Source organism: Aedes albopictus, chromosome 1 (assembly GCF_035046485.1).
Source record: "Aedes albopictus strain Foshan chromosome 1, AalbF5, whole genome shotgun sequence".
Lineage (NCBI taxonomy): Eukaryota > Metazoa > Arthropoda > Insecta > Diptera > Culicidae > Aedes > Aedes albopictus.
In genome coordinates, this window is record NC_085136.1 from 22,791,618 (window position 1) to 22,817,753 (window position 26,136).

The 26,136-nt window shown below is 39.6% G+C and overlaps 1 protein-coding gene across 2 annotated transcripts in view; it reads right to left on the reverse strand.

Annotated features, from left to right (window-relative positions):
- Positions 1–6,462: 6,462 nt before the first annotated feature.
- The window catches only part of LOC109417230 (uncharacterized protein DDB_G0271670), a 69,227-nt gene continuing 49,553 nt past the window's right edge, over positions 6,463–26,136 (reverse strand). For both annotated transcript variants that reach the window (XM_029854632.2, XM_029854631.2), the window contains exon 6: positions 6,463–24,499. In XM_029854632.2, the coding sequence (XP_029710492.1) occupies positions 24,165–24,499 (335 nt within the window). In that variant the 3' untranslated portion in view covers positions 6,463–24,164. The remainder of the gene's footprint in view (positions 24,500–26,136) is intronic.

Consider the following 26,136-nt stretch of genomic DNA (forward strand, 5'->3'; position numbering starts at 1 on the left):
GAAGTCCTGTAGACCCTAAAAAGACTGGGCCAACTAGCCAGAACGTAGGCTTATTGAGGCATACAAGAACTCAAGAGCATTTTCAAGTCGGCATCAATGGTTTTATGTTTAGGATTTTTGAATCGCTAAAAAACTTTGATAAAATTAAAATTGTTACTTGGGAATACTGAAGAAGTTTCTGAAAATCCTTGAAGGCATTTCTAAAGGACACCTCTGATAAGTTTCTGAAAGAATCCTTGAAAAAAATCTTCGGAAATCCATAAAGAAATTCCAGACAAAAATACTAGAAGAATTCTTAAATAAATCTCCTAATGATTTTTTGAAGGGTGATTTGGAACAAACCCTGAAAGAACTCATGGACATACTTCTAAATAGAGAAGCTTGTGAAGTATTCGTAGGGGAATCACCAAAGAATTTTCTAAAATAGTTATTTTTTTTTCAAGGAGTCTCTGAAACCTGGAGAATGCTGTGCAATAATTCCAAGAAGAATTTCTGAAGATATTCTTGGAGAAACGTTAAGAAATAAATCCTGAAGTGAATTCTAAAGAATCCATGAAGAAAGGTTTCTAAAAATCTCTAGAGAAGTTTACGTTCCCACTTGTGGAGGAATATCTAAGGATCTTCTAAGAAGCCCCTTAGAGGAACCCTATTCAGAATTTTTTGGAGATACTCCTGATAGAATCCCTGGAGTAATTCCTGAAAAGCACCCTAACAGAACACCTACAAACATTTCGAATTTTACCATGACTATACTGGTCTAAAATGAGTTTTAGAAAAGAATATCCTTAGACGAGACGTGCGACGTTGTGAATTTCTATCTAGAGGAATCCTTTATAAATTTCCTGGTAAACGTCCTCAAGGCTACTCTCTGAAATTTATAGCATAGTTCTTATGAGGATAGTTTTTATTGAAACCTCTGATTGACATACGTTTAAACCGTTTACACAAAATAGATGAAAATTGTAATTTAGATACAAGAAAGAAATTGTTCTGTATTGACGTTTTTTTAATGACTAGAATTTGCTCTTCACTAAAAAAAATAATTGAAAATTTTGGTCACGCCGATTACGCCGCCGCCGCCGTATAGGACGAACGGCGTGACGCCGGCGTCGCCGCCGCCGCTGCCTCGAATTACTATACACGCCGCCGCCAGTGAAAATTGCTTCGGCGCACACGTCTACTACAGGTCCTTGGCGCAAGATTCCGTTAACGTGTTCTAGGTCATCCAGAACTTCCGCAAGTAAAGGCCTGAATCTACTAGCGTAATTAATCAATTGCTTTTACATTACTTATACGGTGTAACATCATACAGATTTATGGATCACAGTTCTATAGAGAAGTTATTTTCAAAGATTTTCTAGTTAATCCAAGATCTTTCGCGAGTTAAGGCCTTAAGATCAACAAGCATTATCAATGGACTTCTGTTGCATTACTGATGCGGTGCAACATCCTACAGGTCCATGGAAGACAGTTCTGTAGAGTCTTGATTTCCAAGAATGCTTTATGTCTTCCAAGTACTCTTGCGACTCATGGAAGTTCTTGGAGTACCTAGAAGATGTTTGGCAATTATTTCTCAACAGAACTATGCTCCTTGGACCTTTAGGACGCTATACTGTATCAGTAATGTGACAACAAACCATTGATAACGCTTGTAGATCTTCAGGTCTAAACTCACGGAAGTTCTTGGGAACTTGTATTGATTGCCCTTATAAATCTTAGGTCTTTACTCATGGAAGTTCTTGGAGGACCTAGAACATCTGTGGAAATTATTTCTATACAGAAAAATGGTTCATGGACCTGTAGCATGTTACAACGTATAAGAAATGTAACAACAATCTATTGATTACGCTTGTAGATCTTAAGGCCTTTACTCGCGGAAGTTCTTGGAGCTCCTAGATCATCTTTGGATATTTTTCTCTACAGAACTATGCTCCCTGGACCTGTAGGACGCTACACTGTAACAGTAATGTGGCAACACACCATTGATAACGTTTGTAGATCTTAAGGCCTTTACTCGCGGAAGTTCTTGGAGGTCCTAGATTATCATTGGAAATTATTTCTCTACAGAACTAGGCTCCCTGGACCTGTAGGACGCTACAATGTATTAGTATTGTGACAACAAACCATTAATAACGCTTGTAGATATTCAGGTCTTTACTCATGGAAGTTCTTGGAGGACCTAGAACATCTGTGGAAATTATTTCTATACAGAAAAATGGTTCATGGACTTGTAGCATGTTACAACGTATTAGAAATGTAACAACAATCCATTGATTACGCTTGTAGATCTTAAGGCCTTCACTCGCGAAAGTTCTTGGAGGTCCTAGATCATCTGTGGAAATTATTTCTCTACAGAACTATGCTCCCTGGACCTGTAGGACGCTACACTATATCAGTAATGTGGCAACAAACCATTGATAACGTTTGTAGATCTTAAGGCCTTTACTCGCGGAAGTTCTTGGAGGTCCTAGATCATCTGTGGAAATTATTTCTCTACACAACTATGCTCCCTGGACCTGTAGGACGCTACACTGTATCAGTAATGTGACAACAAACCATTGACAACGCTTGTAGATCTTCAAGTCTTTACTCGTGGAAGTTCTTGGAGGACCTAGAACATCTATGACAATTAGTTCCTTACAGAAAAAATGTTCTTGGACCTGTAGCATGTAACAACGTATTAGAAATGTAACAACAATTCATTCAGTACGCTTGTAGATCTTAAGGCCTTAACTCGCGGAAGTTCATGGAAGACCTAGTATGTCTTTAGAAATGAATACTCTTCAGTACAATGCTCCGTAGACCTGTAGGATGTAGAACAGTATCAGTGATGTAACAACAATCAATCGATTACGCTCGTAGATATCAAAACCTTTACTCGCGAAAGTTCCTGGGTGTCCTGGAGCATCTTTCTCTACACCACCTAGCTCCGTGGACCTGTAGAGTGTAGACAGTCTCCTTGATCCTTCGTTTCGTCCGTCTAGACAGTCCTTATGACCCCAAAATATCCTCTACGATCTTTCTTGGATACAGTATGCACTCTGCTCCCCATAGCCCATCCCTTGTCCCCTTCCCCACTAACCCCTAGATTCAACCCTTACTACTACTACCCCCCCCCCTTTCTTATTACTCTCTAAAACAAACCTCGGATATCCGAAGGTGAAGACATTTCAAATATTTTCAGATTTCCCTCAGTTTTTTTTACACGGATTCCCGAATTAGCACGGTATTTTTTTACACGGTTTCTCAAATTAACACGGTTTTTACCCTTCTTACACCCATAAGAAGGGTATAAATACCGCTTGGAAAACCGACTTTCGATCCGAGGCCCGCAGGGCCGAGTCACATATACCAATCAACTCAGCTCGACGAATTGAGCAAATGTCTGTATGTGCGTGTGTGTGTATGTGTGTGTGTATGTGTGTGTGTGTGTGTGTGTGTGTGTGTGTGTGTGTGTATGTATGTTACAAAAAAATGTCACTCACGGTTCTCAGCCGTCTGTTGACCGATTTGAGTTCTCTTGGAAGCAAATGAAAGCTACTACATCCTAGTAGAACGCTATTGAATTTTATTTTGATTGGACGTTCGGTTACCGAGATATCTTTCAAAGAGTGCTAGGGAGTAGTACAACTTAATTATTTTAGATATTTTTGACAAAGTGTATCACCATAAATTTCTCAGCCGTCTATCAACCGAATCGGGTTCTTAAGGCTCAAAACGAAAGCTACTGCACCCTAGAAGAACGCTTTTGAATTTCATTCCGATTGGACATTTTGTAACCGAGATATCTTTCGGGGAGTACTTTGGAGTAATACAACTTAACTTTTTAAGAGGTCTTTGACAAAATGCTTCATAATAAATGAATCAGCCGTGTGTCAATCGATTTGAGTTCTCTCAGCATCAAATGAAAGCTACAGCATCCAAGTAGTATGCTATTAAATTTCATGCCGTTTGGACATTTTGTTTCCGAGATATCTTTCCACGAGTACTAAGGAGTAATGAAATTTACGCTTTTGAGAGATTTTTGATAAAATGTATCATAATACATTTCTCAGCCGTTTGTCAACAGATTTTTTATGATCATATTTGGTTACACAAGTTAGTTATACATGAAAATGCAATTGCATCAAATACATAAAAGCTACTATCTCTTTGTAATATTTGAGCTTAATAAACAGTAGCAAAAATATCACGGAATGTATGTAGGAAAAGCCTTTTTACCCTTCTTACACCCATAAGAAGGGTATAAATATCGCTCGAAAAACCGACTTTCGATCCGAGGCCCGGAGGGCCGAGTCTCATATACCAATGAACTCAGCTCGACGAACTGAGCAAATGTCTGTATGTGTGTGTATGTGTGTATGTGTGTGTGTGTATGTGCGTTACAAAAAAAAGTCACGCACGTTTCTCAGCCGTCTGTCAACCGATTTGAGTTCTCTTGGAAGCAAATGAAAGCTACTACATCCTAGTAGAACGCTATTGAATTTTTTTTCGATTGGACGTTTGGTTACCGAGATATCTCTCGAAGAGTACTTATGAGTCATACTTCTAAACTTTTTAAGATTTTTGACCAAGTGTATCATAATAAATATTTCGACCGTTTGTCAATCGATTTGGGTTCTCTTGGCACCAAATGAAAGCTACAGCATCCTAGTAGATCGCCCAGAAATTTTATTTCGATTGGACATTTGGTTACAGAGACATCTTTCGAAGAGTACTTCGAATTTATACAACTAAACCTTTTGAGATTTTTGACCAAAAGTATCATAATAAATATCTTAGCCGTCTGTCAACCGATTTCGGTTATCCTGGCACCAAATAAAAGCTACAACATTCTAGTAGAACCCTATACAATTTCATTAGGATTGGACATTTGGTTACCGAGATATCTTTCAAAGAGTACTTGGGAGTAATACAGGTTAACTTTTTGAGATTTTTGACCAAGGGTACCATAATAAATATCTCAGCCGTCTGTCAACCGATTTGGGTTCTCTAAGCACCAAATGAAAGCTACAATATGCTTGTATAAGGCCCTGAAATTTTATTTCGATTCGACATTTGATTACTGAGATATCTTACGAAGAGTATTTCAATAAATTATTTTTTTTATTATATTCACTTGTTATCTTGCATTTGTTTTTGACCAGTCTATGGGAAATTATTTTTCAATAAATAATGCTGATCTCATACAAAGTGTATTCTAGCAGGTTATTGTTTTCAACAAAATTATAATTAACAAATTACAAATACACAGGAATTTTATGAAAACTAACAATATGTTAAATGAAAGCTTTAAATTTATATATTGTGGGAAAAATGCAAGAACTGTACAGCCAAAATAACTAGTTAATGCCAAAACTGATTAACTTAGTAGATATATCATTTTTGTCCTTTTAACACCATAACCATGAATACCAAGTACTTCGGAGTTAATTTATTCGACTGATTAAGAGATATTAGACAAAGTGCATCTTGCTGATTTTTTTATCCATTTGTTAATCGATTCAAGATTATTTGGTAGTTAACAAAAGATACAATATTCCAGAATATGAAAGCTATTTTTTAAACATTCCATATAAGATTCTTGGAGGTATCTGGCATTACTGGTAAGTCCATGGTCTATGCTATTTTGGGAACCATTTCACTAGATGTCAAATCCACAATATTTTCTAGAACTTTTGGCCAATCGCACAAAATAAATTTGCTTAATACGCATAATACAACAATATTTTTAATAAGTGTAAGAAGGGTTCTGTTCACCATAGGTGGATTAAATCGGGTTTTTTTACACGGATTCGCGAATTAACACGGTTTTTTTTTACACGGTTTTTTTTACACGGGACGTATCCCCCGTGTAAAAAAAGACCTTAGTGTATTTTAAAATAACAGATATTGACGCGAAAAAATTTAAAACGATCAAAAATACTACTTCAGTTATTGTTATGCCAATCGACCATTATGTCAAACGACTATTATGCCAAATGGCCATTATGCCAAATGACCATTATGCCAAATGACCATTATGCCAAATGGGATTATGCCAAATGACCATTATTCCAAACGTCTTTATGTCAAACGACTTAATGCCAAATGATCATTATGCCAAATGACATTATGCCAAACGAGGTAGACCCAAATTTATAAAGCACAACGAAAAACCGACGTGCCTTCAAGGACGATTTCGGATACAATCACTACACGGGCCTAGGCAAGAACATCTTAATTTTTCATCTTGATGTTTCTTTATTATCATTTTCTCGGTGATTTTGACCTATCGAGCTGGTTTGTTTATCCTTACAGCATCATAAGCATCATCATCATATCAATAAATATGACATACAGAGATATAATAATCAGAATAATAATAATAATAGGTTCATGCGATTTGCAGCAGCTTCCTTTACTTGCTTGTATGTTTGTTCTATACAATTTGAAATAGCGCTCGGATGATTTTTGTGATGCTTTTCTTTTTTTTGTTGCACGCCCAGCTTCGATTTGTTTTTAATGTTACCACTTTTTCTTTACGATTACTATTAATTTAAATAAATAATTTAAACTTCTTAGATTACTCTTACAATTTCATTAAAAAGACGACTAAAAGACTATTTTTCTCAGTTGTGTGTGTGTTGTGGGGGTGTAGAAGTTGTAATATTTTGTTTAATTTAATAGTTTTTTTTTGCCTTTGCGACTTCCTAACTTCCTCTAGTGTTCGGCTTCCTCCAATTATAATAGCTTTACAGTGTTGTGATAAAACGTATAATTACAATATTTTAATATTATAATAACATAAAATTTGACTAGCTAGAAAGTTTTCACTTCTATTTTCTTATGTTTTTTTTTCTTTTTCTTAATTCTTGTTTGTTTTACACATTTCCCGTTCCGTTAATGTAGTATGCACGTAGACCGCAGCGCAGACGCGTTTCTACGAGAAAGATCATGTTCATTTTTCTATGTTCCGTTTTTTTTTTGTTTGTTTAATTCTTGCTTATGGACAGTGACGGCCCCGTTAGGCTACGGCCGTTCAAAATGGCTAATGGAAAAAGAAAAACACGAACATAAAAAAAGAAACAACTTTTGCTCTTATATTACACACGCATTCCGGGCACAGGCGGGAAGCCATCGGCGGACATAACCTCGCTTTTTACGTTGGTGTCGCTTGACGAGGAGAGTACCAACAAAAAGAAGTGAGGTTAGGTCCAACACGTGACATTCGTCTGTTTTTCCATATATTTTTTTTCAATTTTTCGAGAGGGGGAATGGATCGGAATGGGGGGAATCAGTTGGGGAGAATACATACACCGATAACAAATCAACAACCAGCGATGGAAAGGGTTAATTTACACTAGTTAATAGATGCGTCGCGAACTTGTCCCATCCTGATCAGGTAACCTCTTTGTTTTCTTTTTTTTTTGTTTATATTTTAGGAAATTTTTACAAGGCCGAAAAAAAAACGAAAAAAGTGCCAATTTAGACGGAACGCTTCTTCCGACGACGCCTATCTAACCTAAAAAATAAGACGAAATATCCACTTTTGCTACTGCGGCACTACTACGACTACTAGGTGTGTGTGATATTACTAACAACTACACATAACAAAGATGGGTGGGGTGAGTGGAAAGGTCGTCGGGATATTAGGAAGGGAGCACAGCACTAATATATTGGTTTTGATGAGTTTTGAGGAAAGTGTTTTTAGGGGAAATGACTTAAATATTCGACAATGTTAAACACAGTTACCTTAAATGGGGGTCGAGGGATTTGTGACGTGATGACTGTTTCTTCATTTGACATGTCAAGCAATTAAAACTTTGGTTTGGCAACACTGCACAAGGCAATGTAGATTTGAAATGCACATTTCATACACGAATTTAAGTTTTTAGAGGCATTCTCCTTAAAAAATGTTTATGTTCAATCATGTTTTATTGATGTACTGTGCGAAACAGGTTGAAAACCTCTGTCAATCTGGCAGACATTTTGCAAGAAGTTGATCATAAAAACGTCCAAAAACGTCCTACGTTACTAATTGTACTGTAAATACGTTCCACTCGAAGAAACTACAGCATAAACAAATGAAGGCAGTGGTTGTCAACCTTGATTCATGTAAAAAATGTAACTTGATTTGGTTATAACAGTTCACTACATGGCGACCGTAAGGTATGGTCAATTTTTGACTTGCTAATGGTTGTCTTTTGTGCAAAATGATGTCGAACGTTTCGTCATTGGTGCAAAGTCTACAAAGAACTGTTCGTGTGTCTAGTTAAAGTTGTATATTTTTATAAGAAAATTACTTCGGTACATAACTTGGCGACCGTGTAAACTACCCTTGACTCATCATGTTCACGTTACTGTTCGGAAATTCCGGGTGAAATCCCGATAGAAATCCCTTATAAACAGTGAATAGATTTGTGATGCGTTGATTGTTTCTTTATCGACATGTCTAGCAAAAAAAGGTTCGTTTGGCAACACTGGTCAAGGCTTAAAGCTTCAAAATGCACATTACGAATACGAAGTTTTTAGTGGCATTCACCTTAGAATAGAAAGATCCAGAACATTCAAGACCAACCGGTCTTTAATATGGGTTCAATCGCGCATCCTTCGAACAAGTTTGAAAGCTTCTGTCTGCCATAAAAACGTTCAATGCCGGGAACCTCGTTCGAAATCGTACTGTGAATACGCTTTTGTCGAAGAAATTACAGCATACAAAAGTGAGTGCAGGGGTTGCTGACAAAAATTCATATAAGACAACTGAACTATTTTCATTTGGTTTAAACAGTTCATTACATGGCGACGTAGAGCATGAGAAGTTTTGGATTTATTTGGATTACTGAAAGTTTTCTTTTATAAAATGATGTCGAACGTTTCGTCTTTTTTAAAAGATAACTGCCAATTCTACTTCAAAGAACACCAAATTGAGATTTATGCTTATTTTTTGGATATGGTTATTTCAGTTCATGACATGGCGACCATGTACACTGTAGATAAAGCGCCAACTTACAAGTGCCCTTGATCAAGCTTAGTCTCCGGAAATTCCGGGTAAAATTATGGAGGGAATTCCGGTAGGATTCCCTGGAGGAATTCCTGGAATGATCTCGTAGGAATCCCGCGAGATCTTGATAGGGATTTGTATAGCAATCCCAGGGAGAATCTTTTGGAGAATTCTCAAACAAAAAATCCCGGGAGAAAACCCCTGGAAGAATGTCAGACTTCCTTAGAAGAATTCCAGAATTCCGGGAGGAAATTCTTGGTGAAACGTTGAGAGAGATTGCAGGAATTCAAACAAAAAACTGAAGTGAATTCGGCCAGGAATTCCAAAAAAACTGAAGTGAATTCTGCCAGAAATACTGGGAGCTATTTTTTAAGGAATCCCCTCGGGAATAATATCTAAACGAATTCCGTGAAGAATTCCTAGAGAAATCCCTAGAAAAATACCGTGAGAAATCTGAGGAAAAATGCGAGAGGAATCCTTGGAAAATTTTCTAGAGCAGTTCCTGGAAAAATTTCGACATGAATCCTTGGAGGAATCCCGTCAGAAATCTTAATAGGAGTCTCCGTAGCAATCCCGGGTAGAATCCTTGAAGAAATTCTGATATTGTGTGCAATTTCAAAAGTATTCTTAGGCAGAATCCCGGATAGAATCTCTCGATAAATCCCGGAAGAAACTCTTTGATAAATCCCGGGAAGAATTCTTGGTGAAATCTGTGTAGAGATTCTTGAAAAACTCGGAAGAAGTTCCAAATCTAGAGGACATCCTGGCAAGAATTCCGGGTGCAATTTCCGGAGGAATCAGTGGAGGAATCCCGGAAGAAGTCCCTGGCGAGATCCTTAGAGAAATCAAAGTGACTACCCGAAAACTCCTCGAAGAATCCATTGAAGAATCCTTGGAGAAACCCCGCAAGACATCTTGCTTCATGTGGAAATTCCGAGAGGAATCCTTGTGGAATTTCATGAAAAAAAATCCCGGGAATTTTTTTTAAGAATGTTTGTAGCAATCTCAGGAGGATTCCTTGGAAGAATCCCGGGAGGTATCTCTTGATATGTTCCGGAAGGAATCGTTGGAATACTGGGTAGAACTTTCGGTGACATTTTCGGAAAACTCGGACAGAATTGAAAACAAAACAAATCCGGAGGAATTCCGGCCAAAAATCCGCAGATCAATCTTTGATGCGAACCCCGGAGGAATCCCGGGAGAAATCCCTTCTGGAACCCAGAAGGATTCCCGGGAGGGATCCGATCCCTGCTAGAATCGCGGTAGAAATCTCTGGAATAATCCCGGGAGGAATCCCGCGAGAAGTCTTGATAGGGATCTCTGCAGGAATCCCAGGTGGAATCCTTTGAGGGAGGAACTCCTTGGCGACTTTCCCTGGAGGAATTCCGGACGGAATCCCAGGAGGAATTCCGGACGGAATCCCAGGAGGAATTCCGGAAGGAATCCCAGGAGGAATTCCGGAAGGAATCCCAGGAGGAATTCCGGAAGGAATCCCAGGAGGAATTCCGGAAGGAATCCCAGGAGGAATTCCGGAAGGAATCCCAGGAGGAATTCCGGAAGGAATCCCAGGAGGAATTCCGGAAGGAATCCCAGGAGGAATTCCGGAAGGAATCCCAGGAGGAATTCCGGAAGGAATCCCAGGAGGAATTCCGGAAGGAATCCCAGGAGGAATTCCGGAAGGAATCCCAGGAGGAATTCCGGAAGGAATCCCAGGAGGAATTCCGGAAGGAATCCCAGGAGGAATTCCGGAAGGAATCCCAGGAGGAATTCCGGAAGGAATCCCAGGAGGAATTCCGGAAGGAATCCCAGGAGGAATTCCGGAAGGAATCCCAGGAGGAATTCCGGAAGCAATCCCAGGAGGAATTCCGGAAGGAATCCCAGGAGGAATTCCGGACGGAATCCCAGAAGGAATTCCGGACGGAATCCCAGAAGAAATTCTGGACGGAGTCCCAGAAGGAATTCCGGACGGAATCCCAGAAGGAATTCCGGACGGAATCCTAGGAGGAATTCCGGACGGAATCCCAGGAGGAATTCCGGACGGAATCCCAGGAGGAATTCTAGAAGGAATCCCAGGAGGAACTCCGGAAAGAATCCCCGGAGGAATTCCGGAAGGAATCCCAGAAGGATCAGGAATCACAGGAGGAATTCCGAACGGAATCCCAGAATGAACTTCAGAAAAAAATCCAAGATCATTTCCGAAAGGATTTCCAGGAAAGATTCGGGAAGAAATCCTAAGAGGAATTCCGGAAGGAATCTCTGGAGGAACTCCACGAGGATTCACAGGAGGAATTCTACAAGGATTCTTAGGAGGATTCGCGAAAGGAATTCCAGGTGGAATTACAGAAGGAATTCCAGGAGGAATTTTTGAAGGAATCTCAGCAGAAATTCTGCGGGAAATCGGAGACATGCTGAAATGAGTCACAGAAGAAATTCGGGAAAAAATCGGGATGAAATTTCAGAAAGAATTCCGGGCGGAATTCCTGAAAGAATTTCAGGAACAAACCCGAAAGGAATCCTATGGGAAGTTTCTGGAGGAACTCCCGAAGGCATCCCAGCAAAAAATATGGAAGGCATCTCTGGAAGTTTTCTCAAAGCATGTCTATAGTAGTTTCTGGACGAATTACTGAAGAAAACCGTGAATAAACTCCTGAAGGATTCCTTCAACAGAAAAAAAAATTGAAGCCCTGATCGAATTCCTGAAGGATTCTTTGATAGAAATGTTAGAAGAAGTTCTAAAGCAAATTCTTGAAAGAATTCCTTGGAAAATTCCTGAAGAAATATTGAAGAAAACATAAGCGGAATTCCCAAAAGAATGCTTGAAATAACTTCTGAATTCCAGGAACATTTTGTGGATAATTCACGAATAAAATCTTTAAACAAACCCGGATCGAATCTTTTTCCCAGGAAATTTCTCCCGGAAATAGCCTAAGCAATCCCAGAATTACTCGTTGGAAAAATTCCACGTGGAATTTGTGATTTTTGTTTCATCTCTTTTTTTTATTGTATTCACGTAAAATACACTTAAATGCTAATTCTACACTCAATGTTTCATCTCTGGTTTTAACGGAAATTCTTAACGGCATCCAAGACAAACTGTACGAAGGAGTCATTAGATGAAATCAAGCAGAATCCTTGGTAACGATTTATCTCCAGAAATTCTTGAAATACAGTCCTCTTACATGGCGACCGTGTCATATCATATAGAAAGATTATGATTCATATCATAACCATTGGTTGTCCGGTAAAAAGGCGCAGATCGTTTTATCATTTGGGCAAATGGAACTGCAAAGAATGCCAACTTGCAAGCCATCCAACAATTTTATTAGAAATAAAAAATTGCAATGCATTAGAAGAACACAGTTCGCATTGGTAGTTTATGACATGGCGACCGTGTAAACTACAGAAGAAAGTTCCCAATGAACAACAGATTTCAGAAGGTTTGATGGAGGAATCCTTATCAACACTGTCAAAAAAAAGAACCCAAATATGGTAGGTGGCCATGACTTTTGCAGAGCAATGTAATAGAACATGACGATTTTAACAGCTTATTATATGGCGACCGTGTAAAAGCACATGAGAAGTTTTTCATTCATATCATATCCATTTTTTTAATGACGCCGTAAATTTTGATACGTTGCATGAATCAACTTCATATAAAGTCAACTTGAGAGTTATTTCATCTTTTTTTTTTAAAAGAACGCAAAAACAATGTATGTATTATAAGAAAACGGTTATGGCAGTTCATGACATGGCGACCGTGTAACTACACACAAAACTGCATATGACCAACATTAGTGTAAGTTTTAATTTGAGCTCTTTTCCTTTTTGTGGATTTGCTGTCGTAAAGAATGGTAAGAATGGGAAAGATGTTGGTACTTCAGCGTGTAATCCCATGAAACAGATCTCTTCCATGTGCTTTTTTGAGGTTAATCAAACCAGACTCTTATTGCTGGACAATTTCGTATTTAAATCAGACCAAAATGAAGAAAACAGACAATCACACAATCACAAACATCGCAAAGCGGCGGGAAAAAAGGAAAAGGGGACAGCAACGAGGAATAATTAATAAAGTAATATGAATAGATGGGGGTTTTGTATAAATCACAGCATATTTTTCAATAAACACAAAGATTAATAGTATATATCATTACTAAACGAGTTCTTCTCGTATTTTGTTTTTTCTCAGCAAAAATGAGAAAATAATGCATTCCATTCCAGTCATTCTCTTCTACCAAACGGAAAACACAATACGCGCAGCGGTTTTTTCTTTTCCTAACTCCTAACAACGCACCTTTTGCCTGTCTACCATACATACATAGCCAATGATAACTGTGGTAAGCCGATGATACCTAATAATAATCTCAATAAACTAAACAATTTCGGGAGTGAGCGGGCGGTGACTGGAGAAACGGACACAATAATGGCGAGCGAGAGGGTTCTATACAAATGATGATGCGAGACGCGTGTCGGTCGAATGGAGGTTTGGGGAACTATACTTGGGATTGGTTGGTTGGATACTGATCTACGATTGAGCATTTGATTTCATTCCAATCTGGGTCCATAACCACCTCCACCATCATGGGAGGAGGGTGGCCCTGGATTGGCTGATTTTCTATTAAGGATCAGGAACACAGTCGATGCGATGGGAGCGGTCAAATTGTTCGATGTCAATACCGATACATCTAGTTTTCACTGGAAATAGGCATGGCCATCCGTACACACTCTCATCGCAGCAATCGTGTCCGAGTCTTCATCAATTTAGACACTATTTTAGTTTGTTTGTTTCAGAGTACAGTAGTGTTGGGTAACGCCGATCCTTTGTCGAAGCGCAGCAAACTCAACTCAGTAGGCTACAACAACGGTTTGCAGCCGCGCAGCGCACAGTGGGGAAAAATAGGTGTGAAACGCGAACATATTCAATGTCTCTGCTAGGAAAAGATGGTACTGGATGATTTTTTTTTTGAAACAAGTTGCAAAAATTTCTACATAAAACTACGCATGATGTATTCAATTCATATTTGTGTACAAAATTCGTGCTGTAGGGTCAACGCACGGAAACAACTAACCCCGATATCCCCTATTTAATTGGAAATTTTACTTGTACCTTCGCCCGAAATGGAACTTTATCGATAAAACATGACCAAGTTTGTGAGAAACTGTCCAAAGAATCAATTGGAAGCTTTCTGTACATAGGAAAAAAATCGTTGCCGAATTCATGACCAAAAACTCATGAAATCACCAACCTTATCGCTTCATGAGTTCTAGCCATGATATCATGGTTCAACGAAGAATAATTAAAACATTTACCATGACCAGAAGAAATGCGAAGCGAATGATGTATTCAGAAATAAAATATCACGACGCTAAGTCATGGAAACCATAGCGCTGAGTCATGAAATCGTGACTCCGATTCTTGTAAACATGACTCGGAGTCGAAAATCATAATTCAAAACAAAAGATTGGCATCTCGCATGTCGTCATATTCACAAACATTCCCATTAAAAGCTTGATTTCCGTAGAAAAAGATGGGCACTGAACTTGCCAGATAGTGCAGAATCGAATGTAAAATGGAAACTAACTTTTATTAAAAACAAACAATTTGTGTGATTAGTTATGTTTTATTAGAACACATTATTGCCATTTTTTTTTTATTTTGGGAAATTCCGGAAAAGCATTCGGAATTTTTCAGATCCCGGGATTTTCCGGGATTTTTGTCCCGGGAAATTTAGGGCAAGACCCTCTAGCGGGGATTCCTTGAAGAATATCTTCACGATTTCGTCCTTTTCGGAACACATTCCTTTGGAAATTTCGCTAGAAGCATATTCTGAAATTCTTTCAGAGTGTTCTATGCGTTCTTGTGGTAATTTTTTAAGAACTTCATTCAGGAAGTTCTTCAGAGGTTCCTTCTGGAAATGGTCCAGGAGATTATTCGGAAATTCCTCTAGGACATCCTTCGTAGAATCCTCCAGAAATATCTTTGGGAATTTCAACAAGAATACTTCAGTAGGACAGCTACAGTATTACAGTTATTTTTTTTAATTTCTTCGTGTGTTCCTTCTGGATTTCCTCAGGAATTGGTTCAATTTCTTTTTTAGGTTTACCTCCAGAAGTATATGTTGAAGTTCTTCCAGTGGATCCTTTCGAAAATTCTCCTGGTATAAATTCGAATTTTCTTGGAGTTTCTCCAGAAGTTCATTCAGGATCTTGTCTAAGATAACTTTAAGAATTTTCAACAATAAATCTTTCGAGAATGGCAGGAGAATTCTTGAGAATGAGTTTCTTGGAACATGCCTCCAGGAGTTTTTTCGAGAACTCCGTTGGGATTTTCTTGAGGAAATCCTTTAAGAGCCTCCATGTACTTTTCACGACTTTTTTTGGATTTTTTTTGCCTTATTTTAGAGACTTTCAGCCCTGAGCTGGTTCGTCTCTCTTTTGGAAATTACTCCAAGAATTCCTTCGAGAATTTCTCCAGTAATATCTACGAGAAGGAGTACATTCAGAAATCCCCTTTCAAGGTTTCCTTTGGCTTTTTCTGGAAGTTTCATTGAAAATTCTTCAACAGTTCTTTGAAGAATTTCTACAGATTTTTAGAAGTTTTTAGTTTTTTTTTGAGAATTATTGAAAAAAATCTTTCTAAAATTTTGTCTGAAGTTCCTCCAAGAGTTCTTTCGAGAATTTGTATTTGTCTCTAGGAGCATATTCTAAAATTCTCTCAGAATTTTTCATTAGTTTTTTTTTGTAAATTCTTCATAAATTCATTCTGGAATTGCTCCTGAAGTTTAGTAGGCAATCATTGTAGAGGTTCCTTCGGAAATTTTTCCAAGAACTTCATCGAGAATTCCTCCAAGAGTTGTTTTAGAAATTTCTACAGAATTTTTATCAAAATTTCTTCAACATTTGCCTTTGGGAATTCCTCCAGAAATTCTATCGAGAATAACTCCAGAAGTATCTCTTGAAATTATTACTGAAAAACTCTCGGCAATTCCTGCACGAGTTTTTTCGAGAATTTTCTCATGAGTTCTTTGACGAAGTCCTTACAGGACACGGTCGATATAATTTCCAGGAGTTGCTTCAGAATCTCCTCCAGGAGTTCGAGAAATTCTCAAGAAGCCACCTTGGGGATTTCTCCAAGATTTCCAAGAAATTTTTATGGCAATGGCCACGATTTCCTTTGGGAATACCTGCAGAAGTTTCATGAAGTAGTGAATTCCTCAGTAGTTATTTCAGGAATTCCTTCAGGAGTCCTTTCGGAAATTCTACTGGGATTTCTACAAAGAATTTCTCCAAAAGTATATTCGATTTTTTTGAGGATTTTTTTTTATAAAGTCCTTAAAACTTTGTTTTAGGCATTTCTCCAGTAGTTATATAATGAATTCGTCCTACGAAATGCGATACGATAAATAACAGGAGGAATCCTAGAACAAAATCCTTCTTGAAATCTTTATGAATTCACCCCAAGCAGCTCTTTCGGGAAATCCTCCATCAATGTCTCCAGGAATTTTCCCAAGAGATACTTCAGGGATCCCTCCAGGGTATTGTTTGAGAATTCTTCCGAATTTATCTTCAAAAACTTTTCCAAAGTTGGTTTGGGAATTTCTCCAGGAGTTCCATCGGCAGTTCTGCCAGGAGTTTGTTCAGAAATTCCTTAGGAGTTTTAAAGAAGTTTATATCTAACCTTCTGGAATTTTTCCAGAAGTTCTATTGGTCATTACTCCAGAAGTATTTTATGAAATTCTTCCAAAAATGCCAAAAAATCCCCGAGTTTCTCAATGAGTCCTTTTGAGGAAGCTCTCCAAGAGTTCTTTAAAGATTGCTTCATGAATTCTTCCAAAAGTTCAGTTAGGAGATCGTTCAGAAGTCGCTTCGGACATTTCTCCAGAAGTTCCGTTGAGAATTCTCCAGGAGCTCTTTTAGGAATTTCTCGAGAAGTTCAAAAAGAGGTATCTCTGGAAAAATTTTCGAATGTCCTTTCGGAAGTTTTTCAATGAATATATTCAAAATTTTGTCAGGAGTTTTTCTAGGAGTTTCATCAAAAAATCCTCCAGAGGTTCCTCCAGGAGTGAACTTGAAAATTGTTTAATGGCATCATTCTTCAAGAACTTTCTAGGAGTTCCTTAGGTGTTTTTTTAGTTTCAGTTCAGTTGAGGATTTTCAAGATTGTTTTAGAATTCATCTTTTTAGAGTTAGAGTGGATCCGCTTTGAGATTCAATGCTAACCCCTTTCCGGACTCGGGAGAGTAATTATCTCGTGTGATTTAGAATGAATTTATCTTTGGCACTCGCAGTGAATGCGTTCCGGGATTCGGGATGAATTCTTCTCGAGATTCAAAGTAAAACTCTCATGGAATTCAAAGTGAATCCCTCTCAAGTTTCAGAGTGAATCCGCCTCGGGATTCGGAGTTCGGCCCTATTGGGATGCACTCGAATGAATGCCGAGTGAACTTTTCACTAGATTAAGAATGAATCCGTGTCAGGATTCGGAGTAAATCTCTCTAGGAATTCGGAGCGGAGCCGTATCGAGTTTCGAAACGATTATCTCTCATTATTCGGATTGAATCTAACTTGGGTTTCACAATGAATGCCTCTCGGGGGATTCGGAGTGAATCTCTCTAGGGATTTGGAGTGAATTCTCTCAAATTTCAGAGTGAATCCAACTCGGGGTTCGAAGCAAATCTCGCCCGGGATTCGGAGTAAATCTCTACTAGGATTCGTAGTTCCACAGTGATTATCTCTCTTGATTTGGAATGAATTTGTCTAAAGATTCACAGTGAACACATTTCGAGATTAGGAGTGAATACCTCTCAGGATTTAAAGACAAACTCTCGTGGGATTCGAAGTGAATCCCTCTCAAGATTCAGAGTGAATCCTCCTCACAAATCGGAGGTCGGCCCTATCGGGATTGAGAGCGATTCTGTCTCTCGAAATTTAGAGTGAATCCATCTCAGGATTCGGAGTAGATCTCTCTAGGAATTCGGAGCGGAGCCGCATCGAGTTTCAAAGTGATTATCTCTCGTTATTCGGACTGAATCTATCTTGGGTTTCTCAGTGAATGCGTTTCGAGTTGCGGAATGAATTCCTCTCGGGGTTCGGAGTGAATCTCTCAAGGAATTTGGGATGAATCCCTCTCAAATTTCAAAGTGAACCCAACTCGGGGTTCGGAGCAAATCTTGCTCGGGATTCGGAGTAAATCTCTCCTAGGATACGTGATTTAGAATGAATTCATCTTAGGATTCACAGTGAACACATTGCGAGAGTGGGAGTGAACCCCTATCAGGATCTAAAGAAAAACTCTCATGGGATTCGAAGTGAATCCCTCTCAAGTTTCAGAGTGAATTTAACTCGAAGTTCGGAGCAAATCTCTCTCGGAATTCGGAGTGAAGCCCTACCAGGAATGAGAGCGATTCTCACTCGAAATTCCGAGTGAATTTTTCTCTAGATTTAGAGTGAATTCGTCTCGGGAATCGGAGTAAATCTCTCTAGGAATTCAGATTGAAGCCCTATCGGGATTAAGAATGATTATCTCTTATGATTTAGAATGAATGTATCTTAGGATTCACAGTAAATCCATTTCAAGATTTCGAGTGAATCCCTCTCAAGTTTCATAGTGAATCCGCCTCGGATTTCGGAGCTAATCTCTCTCAGTGTTCGGAGCTAACCTATATCGGGATTGAAAACAGTTTCCTCTCGAAATTTTGAGTGAATTTTTCTCGAGATTTAGAGTGAATTCATCTCGATATTCAGAGTAAATCTCTCTAGGGATTCGGAGTGACGCCCGCATCGGAATTCAGAGTGATTATTTCTAGTGATTTGGAATGAATCTATCTTAGGATTCACAATGAATGCATTTCAGGATTCGAAGTGAATCCTTCTCAAGATTCAGAGTGAATCCACCCCAGGACTCGGAGCATTATCTCTTGGGATTCGGAGTTAAGCCCTATCGGGATTGAGAGTGATTCTCTCTCGGAATTTTGAGTGAACTTCTCTCGAGATTCAGAGTGAATTCGTCTCAGTATTCGGAGTGAATCTCTCTAGGGAAACGGGGTGAAGCCCTATCGAGATTCAGGGTGACTGTCTCTCGTGATTTGGAATGAACCCCTCGCGAGGTTCAGGGTGAATCTCTCTAGAGATTTGGAGTGAAGCCCTCTCAAGTTTCAGAGTGAATTCTTCTCGCGATTCCGAGCAAATCTCTTTCGGGATTCGCAGTTAAGGCTTTTTTGGGGAATTGCGATCAATTCTATCTCGGAATTTCGAATGAATTTCTCTCGAGATATAGAGTGAACTCGTCTAAGTATTCGAAGTAAGTTCTCTAGGGAGTCGGATAGAAGCGAAAAGCGGGATTATCTCTCGTGATTTGGAATGAATATATCATAGGATTCACAGTGAATTCATTTCAAGATTCAAAGTGAATCCCTCTCAAGTTTCAGAATGAATCTGTCTCGAGATTCGGAGTTAAGCCTGGAGAGCAAATCTCTCTCGAGATTCGGAGTAAAGCCCTATCGAGATTGAGAGCGATTCTCTCTTGAAATTCCGAGTGAGTTTTTTTTTTTCAGATTTTGAGTAAATCCGTCGCAGGATTCGAAGTAAATCTCTCTAGGGATTTGGGATTAAGACCTATCGGGTTTGAGAGCGATTCTCTCACGGAACTATGAGTGAATTTTTCGCGAGACTGAGATGAACTCGATTATCTCTCGCGATTCTGAATGAATGTAACTTTGGGAATCACAGTGAATGCATTTCGAGATACATTGTGAATCCCTCTCGGGATTAAAACTAAAACTTTCATGAGGTTCGAAATGAATTTCCCACGAGTTTTAAAAAGAATCTGCCTTGGGATTCGAAGCAAATCTCTCCATGGATCCGGAGTAAAGCCCTATCTGGATTCAGAGCAAATCTTTCTCGTCATTTCGAGTGAATTTCTTTCGAGATTTGGAGTGAATCCTTTTCGGGATTTTCAGCAAAATTATCATGTGATTCGAAGTGAATCCCTTTTAAGTTTCAGAGTGAATCCACCTCGAGATTCGGAGCAAATCTGTTCCGGGATTCGAAGCTAAGCGTTATCAGGATTCAAGGTAGTTCTCTCTTATATTATCGAGTGAATTTCTCTCGAGGTTTAGAATGGACCCATCTGGGGATTCGGAATAAATCTCTCTTGGGATTCGGAGTTAAGCTCAATCTGGATTCAAAACGATTCTCTCTTGTAATTTCGAGTGAATTTCTCTCGAGCTCAAGAGTGTGTCGTGGAATTCGGAGCGAATCTTTCTTGGGATTTAAAGTAAAATTCTCATGAAATTCGAAGTGAATCCTTCTAAAGCTTCAGAGCTCTCTCTCGGAGTCCTATCGGGATTCAGAGAGCTTCACTCTCATCATTTCGAGTGAATTTCTCTCAAACTTTAAAGTGAATCCATCTCGGGATTCGGAGTAAATCTCTCCCGGGATTCGAAGTTAAGCAATCTGGATTCAGAGCGATTCTCTCTCGTAATTTCGGGTGAATTTCTCTCGGGGTTGAGAATAAATCCGTCTCTGGATTCGAAGTGAATTCGTCCCGGGGTTTAAAGTAAAATTCTCATGGAACTCGAAGAGAATCCCTATAAAGTTTCAGAGCTTTCTTTCGGTGTTCGGAGGTAAGTCCTATCCGAATTGGAAGAAATGCTCTTTGAGTGAATTTCTCTCGGGATCTAGAATGAATCTGTCTCGGAATTCGGAGTGAATCCTTCTCGGGATTTAAAGTAAAACTCTCATGGGATTCGAAGAGAATCCCTCTCAAGAATCAGAGTGGGATTTATAGTTGAATCCGATCTGGTTTCAAAACAACTCGTAATATCGCGTGATTCTCTCTCGATGTTAAGAGTAAATCCAACGCAGGATTTGGAGTGAATCCCTTCCGAGATTTAACGTAAAATTATCACGGAATTCGAAGTGAATCCTTCTAGAGTTTCAGAGCTCTCTCTCTAAGTTCAGAGTTAAGTCCTATTGGGATTGAAAGCGATTCTCTCTCGTAATTTCGTGTAAATTTCACTCGAGATTGTGAATCCGTTTAGGGATTCAGAATGAATCCATCTCGGGATGGAGAGTGAATCGCTAGAGATTTACAGTACAACTCCCATGTGATTCGAAGTGAATTCCTCTTATGCTGCAGAGTGAATCCAGCTCGGGATCCGTAGTAAATTTTGCTCGAGATTTGGAGTTAAGCTCTAATTGGATTCAGAGCGATTCTCTTTCGTAATTTCGAGTGAATTTCTCTCAATGTTTAGAGTGAATCCATCTCGGGATTCGGAGTGAATCCCTCCAAGGATTTAAAGTAAAATTTCCAAGAATTCGAAATGAATCCTTCAAAAGTGTCAGAGCTTTTTCATTCAAAGCAATTCTCTTTCGTAATTTCGAATGAATTTCTCTCGAATTTTGGAGTGAATCCATCTCGGGATTCGGAGTAAATCCCTCCTGAGATTCTGAGTAAAGCTTTACCTGATTTCAGAGCGATTCTCTCTCGCAATTTCGAGTGAATTTCTCTGGAGGTTTGAAGTGGAGCCGTGTCGGGACTCGGAGTGAATTTGAAGTTAAGCTCTCATGGGATTCCAAATGAATCCTTCTCAGGTTTCAGAGGGAATTCGCCTTGGGATTCGGAGCTTATCTCTCGAGATTCGGAAGGAAGATCCATCGCAATTCAGAGCGATTTTTTCTTCGGAATTTTGAGTGAATTTTTGCTTGTTGCACTCTCGTGAATAGAAATGAATTCATCGAGGGAAATATTTCAATTGGCAAATCCGTACGATGATCCTTACCAGCTCCATTTGAACAATGCTTTACACAATTTTGTGCTGAATACATCATACATTCTAGTCGAGTATAAATAATGAATTTCCAAAAAAAGTGAGATTTTGAAAATCTGATAGGGTATCGCGCCACTTGGGCGGTGGCTTCTATATTCGTCTGTTTTCCACTATAACTCAGTCAATTTTGAACCAATTGACTTGAAATGTTGTACACGGGTAGATACTAGACCTATCTCACCACATTCCAAAAGTTGTGTCAATTGGTTCAAATTTGACTGAGTTATAGTGGAAAACAGACGAATATAGAAGCCACCGCCCAAGTGGCGCGATTCCCTACCGAAGAATTCGCGTTGATATTAAAGTTATTCGCGTTTCACACCAATAGGACGCAATCAGTGAAGTACTAGATTGAAAGTAGTGAGCTGGATTTTTGTATGGTGAGATGATCAATACTCCAATTCTGCAATGAAATGGTGCAAACAGTTTGGGTTATATGATTTCTTGACTAATTTGATGCTGTTTGAGCAAAAGTTTAGATAACTGTCTTGTTGAAGTTGCAAGAAAAAAAAAATCAGCAATACAGTTATCTAAACTTTTGCTCAAACAGCATCAAATTAGCCAATGAATCATATAACCTACGCTGTTTGCACCATTTCATTGTGGAAAAGGAGAATTTATCATCTCACCATACAAAAATTCAGCTCACTACTTTCAATATAGTACTTCACTGATTGCGTCCTATTTTTTCCCACAGTGCAGCGGTTAGTAAATAGCCTCTCTCTCTGTCTCTCGTATCTTTCGATCAACCTGATGATCACTTTTATTTTAACGGTGTCTAGTTGTTTTTGTTGCTGTTGCTTATTTCGTCACAACCGAAGGAAGATGGCATTTTATGTTGCGTAATTTTTCGTTTATAATCATCATATTTTTTTTTTCTATGTTAAGCGTTTCCGCTCTCCGTTTCTTCTCTACAATATGTATGTGTATGTGTACTGTTTTTTTTTGTATTCGCATGCGTGTGTGTGTATGTGACTGCAGATTTTTTTTAAATTTTGATCAACAGGCAATCGATTTTTATTTGTTTTTTTTTTCTGTTTTTTCCTTGTTTACGATAAATATAATATATTAATTATCTATAAAGATCCTATGAAGTAAATTTTGGTATCGATAGTTTATCAATCTTTCTTCGTTTCCGGTCGTTGCAACGCCGCCGCTGCTGCTGGCCCTCACTAATGTTTAAACAGTTCTTCTCTCCGATCCCTCTTATTTTCTGTATGGTTTACAAGCTACAAGCGAACGAGATCTGATTTGTTATTCTTTGATATAGTATATCGTGTGTTTTTTTTTTTCTTGAGTGCTAGTTAGTTTTCCGCTTTTCTCAATTAGTTTTACTCACTCTATCTGTCTATCTCTATCTCTGTCTCTAACCAACTCGTCTACAGCGCGAAATGTGTGTCTGTTGAGGTTTAGATTTGAAGCCTACTCAGATTGATTTACCTATCCTTTAAAACAGTGCAAAATACAGATATACATTGCGAGACCCCTCGACGAGACGAGGGGGTCCGCAATTCATATACAAACAGGACAATTCCGAACGAAAACTTAACACCGACAGTGACAAATACAGTTTCAGTTATGATTTAGCAGTAGTAGCATCAGCTCTCGCTTACGCTACACTTAAGTACGGGGGTTTAAATAAATTAAAAAACGACAAAAACAAAAATCGGCATTTAAAGTCCACCGCGCGGACACAGGCGAATCAATAATAGTAGTGCGGGTTATTATAGGAAGCGACGTGAAAATAGGTTAGATTACATTAGTTGCTGACTGTTGTAACTGTGAATTTGTTGTGTAATTCTACATTCTACCAAGTAAACTATTTCCTGTGGTGAGACCAAGAACTGTGTTATGCGGAAGTATCCCACGTGGTGGCGTAAAGTTCATCTGACCTAATGCCATTTATGTCAAACGACCATTATGCCAACCGGGAGTACCCCCTCTCCTAATTACGCTATTTAATTCGAAACAAATCTGATGCTGAACCTGAATCCTGAACGTCTTGAATTACTTGAATCGCTTGAAGCCCCTAAACAGCCCTATTGCAGGTGCGAATTTCAATACACAGTAGGCGTGTACATTTCTGATGATTGTATCCCCTATCTCTTTCCTTCTCTTTCTACCAGCCAGCGCCACCATATGCCAGTGTGCGGTACTTCTTGACAGACGGAACAGCGCGCGGTCGATGACCGCCGCCACCGCCTGCTGCGTCGGGCGTAAAGTTAAAAAGCGTATCATGTTTTTTTTTTCACTAAGATAACAACGAAGAAAACGAGGGACGGCGGGCGAAACGTCGTAGCCGCCGCCGCCTTCTACCTTCAACACTTTCTCAGCAGTAGATTCTTGAGTATCGGCTACGTCTCTTCGGTGTGCAGTTGGCCCACGAGAGTGGCCGCCGACAAGGCTTTACTACTTACCAGCGTGGTGGCGTTTGTACTAGTACCTCCTCCTCCGGCGCCGCCGCCGCCACCGGAACCGGTGGCCGTTCCACCCGTTGGGCTGATGGGGGTCATCGGGAGCAGGCTGTCCGAGCCCGCTCCGCCGGTGGCAGTCATCAGGGTCAGCTTGGGCGAGGTCGCCGGCGTCAGGATGCCCAGGTTGTCATACTTGCCGTTTGGGGAACCGGCCGAAGACGACGACGACGAGGACGATGAAGATGAGGATGAACTCGAAGAGGAGGAAGAGGATGCTGTAATGGGAGAGGAAGAAATCGGAATGTTTAGTTGGTATTTCAAAATGCGGAGTTCCGTTAAAGCAGTTTGTTTCACGGGGAATAAATCGTGAGACCCTTTATGAGGTTCTCTCTCTCTTCTTGGCGTAACGTCCTCACTGGGACAAAGCCTGCTTCTCAGCTTAGTGTTCAATGAGCACTTCCACAGTTTTTAACTGAGAGCTTCCTCTGCCAATGACCATTTTGCATGTGTATATCGTGTGGCAGGCACGAAGATACTCTATGCCCAAGGAAGTCAAGGAAATTTCCTTTACGAAAAGATCCTGGACCGACCGGGAATCGAACCCGTCACCCTCAGCATGGTCATGCTGAATACCCGTGCGTTTACCGCCTCGGCTATATGGGCCCTTCCTTTATAAGTTATGTAGGTGAAGTCCAACTTTGGCATATGATTGCTAACAAATACTTGTACCCGTAACAGATTTACACAGTGTATTCTGTGTATCCTCGCCTTTGGTGTTTTCCAATCGAAACCAATCTGGTATTATTGCTGTTGTTCTTTGTTGTGATGTTATTGCGAAGAGTTTAATCTTCCCTGGTTTTTATCTAGGAAACCTTGTGAACCCGGTGTTTGCTACTATCATTAAACATGAAATGGCAAACTCGCGTGTCATGCCTCGAGCCTGTGTACTTGTCAACAACGCAATAGTTGCTACACTCAACTCTGAACTAACCACCAGAGATGTGTGCTATCACAATTGATGTATCTGTAGGAAATCTCAACAGGAAATACGTCTATTGTTCGGTGTATTTACTGCATGATGAATCATCCCCTATGGATGCTTTCAAAAAAGTCATCGCATACTGCACTTCAAAAGGCCTTCCGCTTATTGTTGGCAGTGACGCAAATGCTCACCATATCATCTGTGGCAGCTCAGACATTAACTTGAGAGGCTCCAGTTTGATGGAGTACTTAAGTAGTACAGATCTTGCATTACTTAACATAGGCAACCGCCCAACCTTCATGGTGTTTTCTTAGATATCGAGAGTGCCTTTCGATGCCATATTGGAAGCCGCACGGAGTCATGGTATATCTCCAATGATTTCCAATTAGATTCATCAAATGCTCAAAAACCGACATCTCTTCTCGACATTGCGTCTAGCAGGGATTAGGAAATTGAGTGTTTGTGGGTGCCCCTAAGGGGGAGTCTTGTCACCGCTTTTGTGGAATCTCGTAGCAGATACATTATTGAGGCAACTCAATAATAGCGGTTTTCCTACTTTTATGGTTTTACCGACGACTACCTTACATTGTTAGTTGGTATGTCTATCACCACCCTTTTCGACCTGATGCAAAGCTCCCTTCAGGTAGTTGAGGGTTGGTGTCGCCAATATGGCCTTTCGGTTGATCCGAGTAAAATATCTATTGTTCTTTTTACGGTAAAGCGAAACCGTAATGGCGTTCGACCTTTGCGTCTCTTCGATTCTGAAATCGATGTGGCTGAACAGGTAAAGTACGTTGGAGTCATTTTTGATTCCAAGCTTTCCTGGACACCCCATGCTGAGTTCAAAATCAAGAAAACTTGTATGGCCTTCGGACAATGCCAGCGTACCTTTGGTACAACTTGGGGTCTAAAACCCAAGTATATCAAATG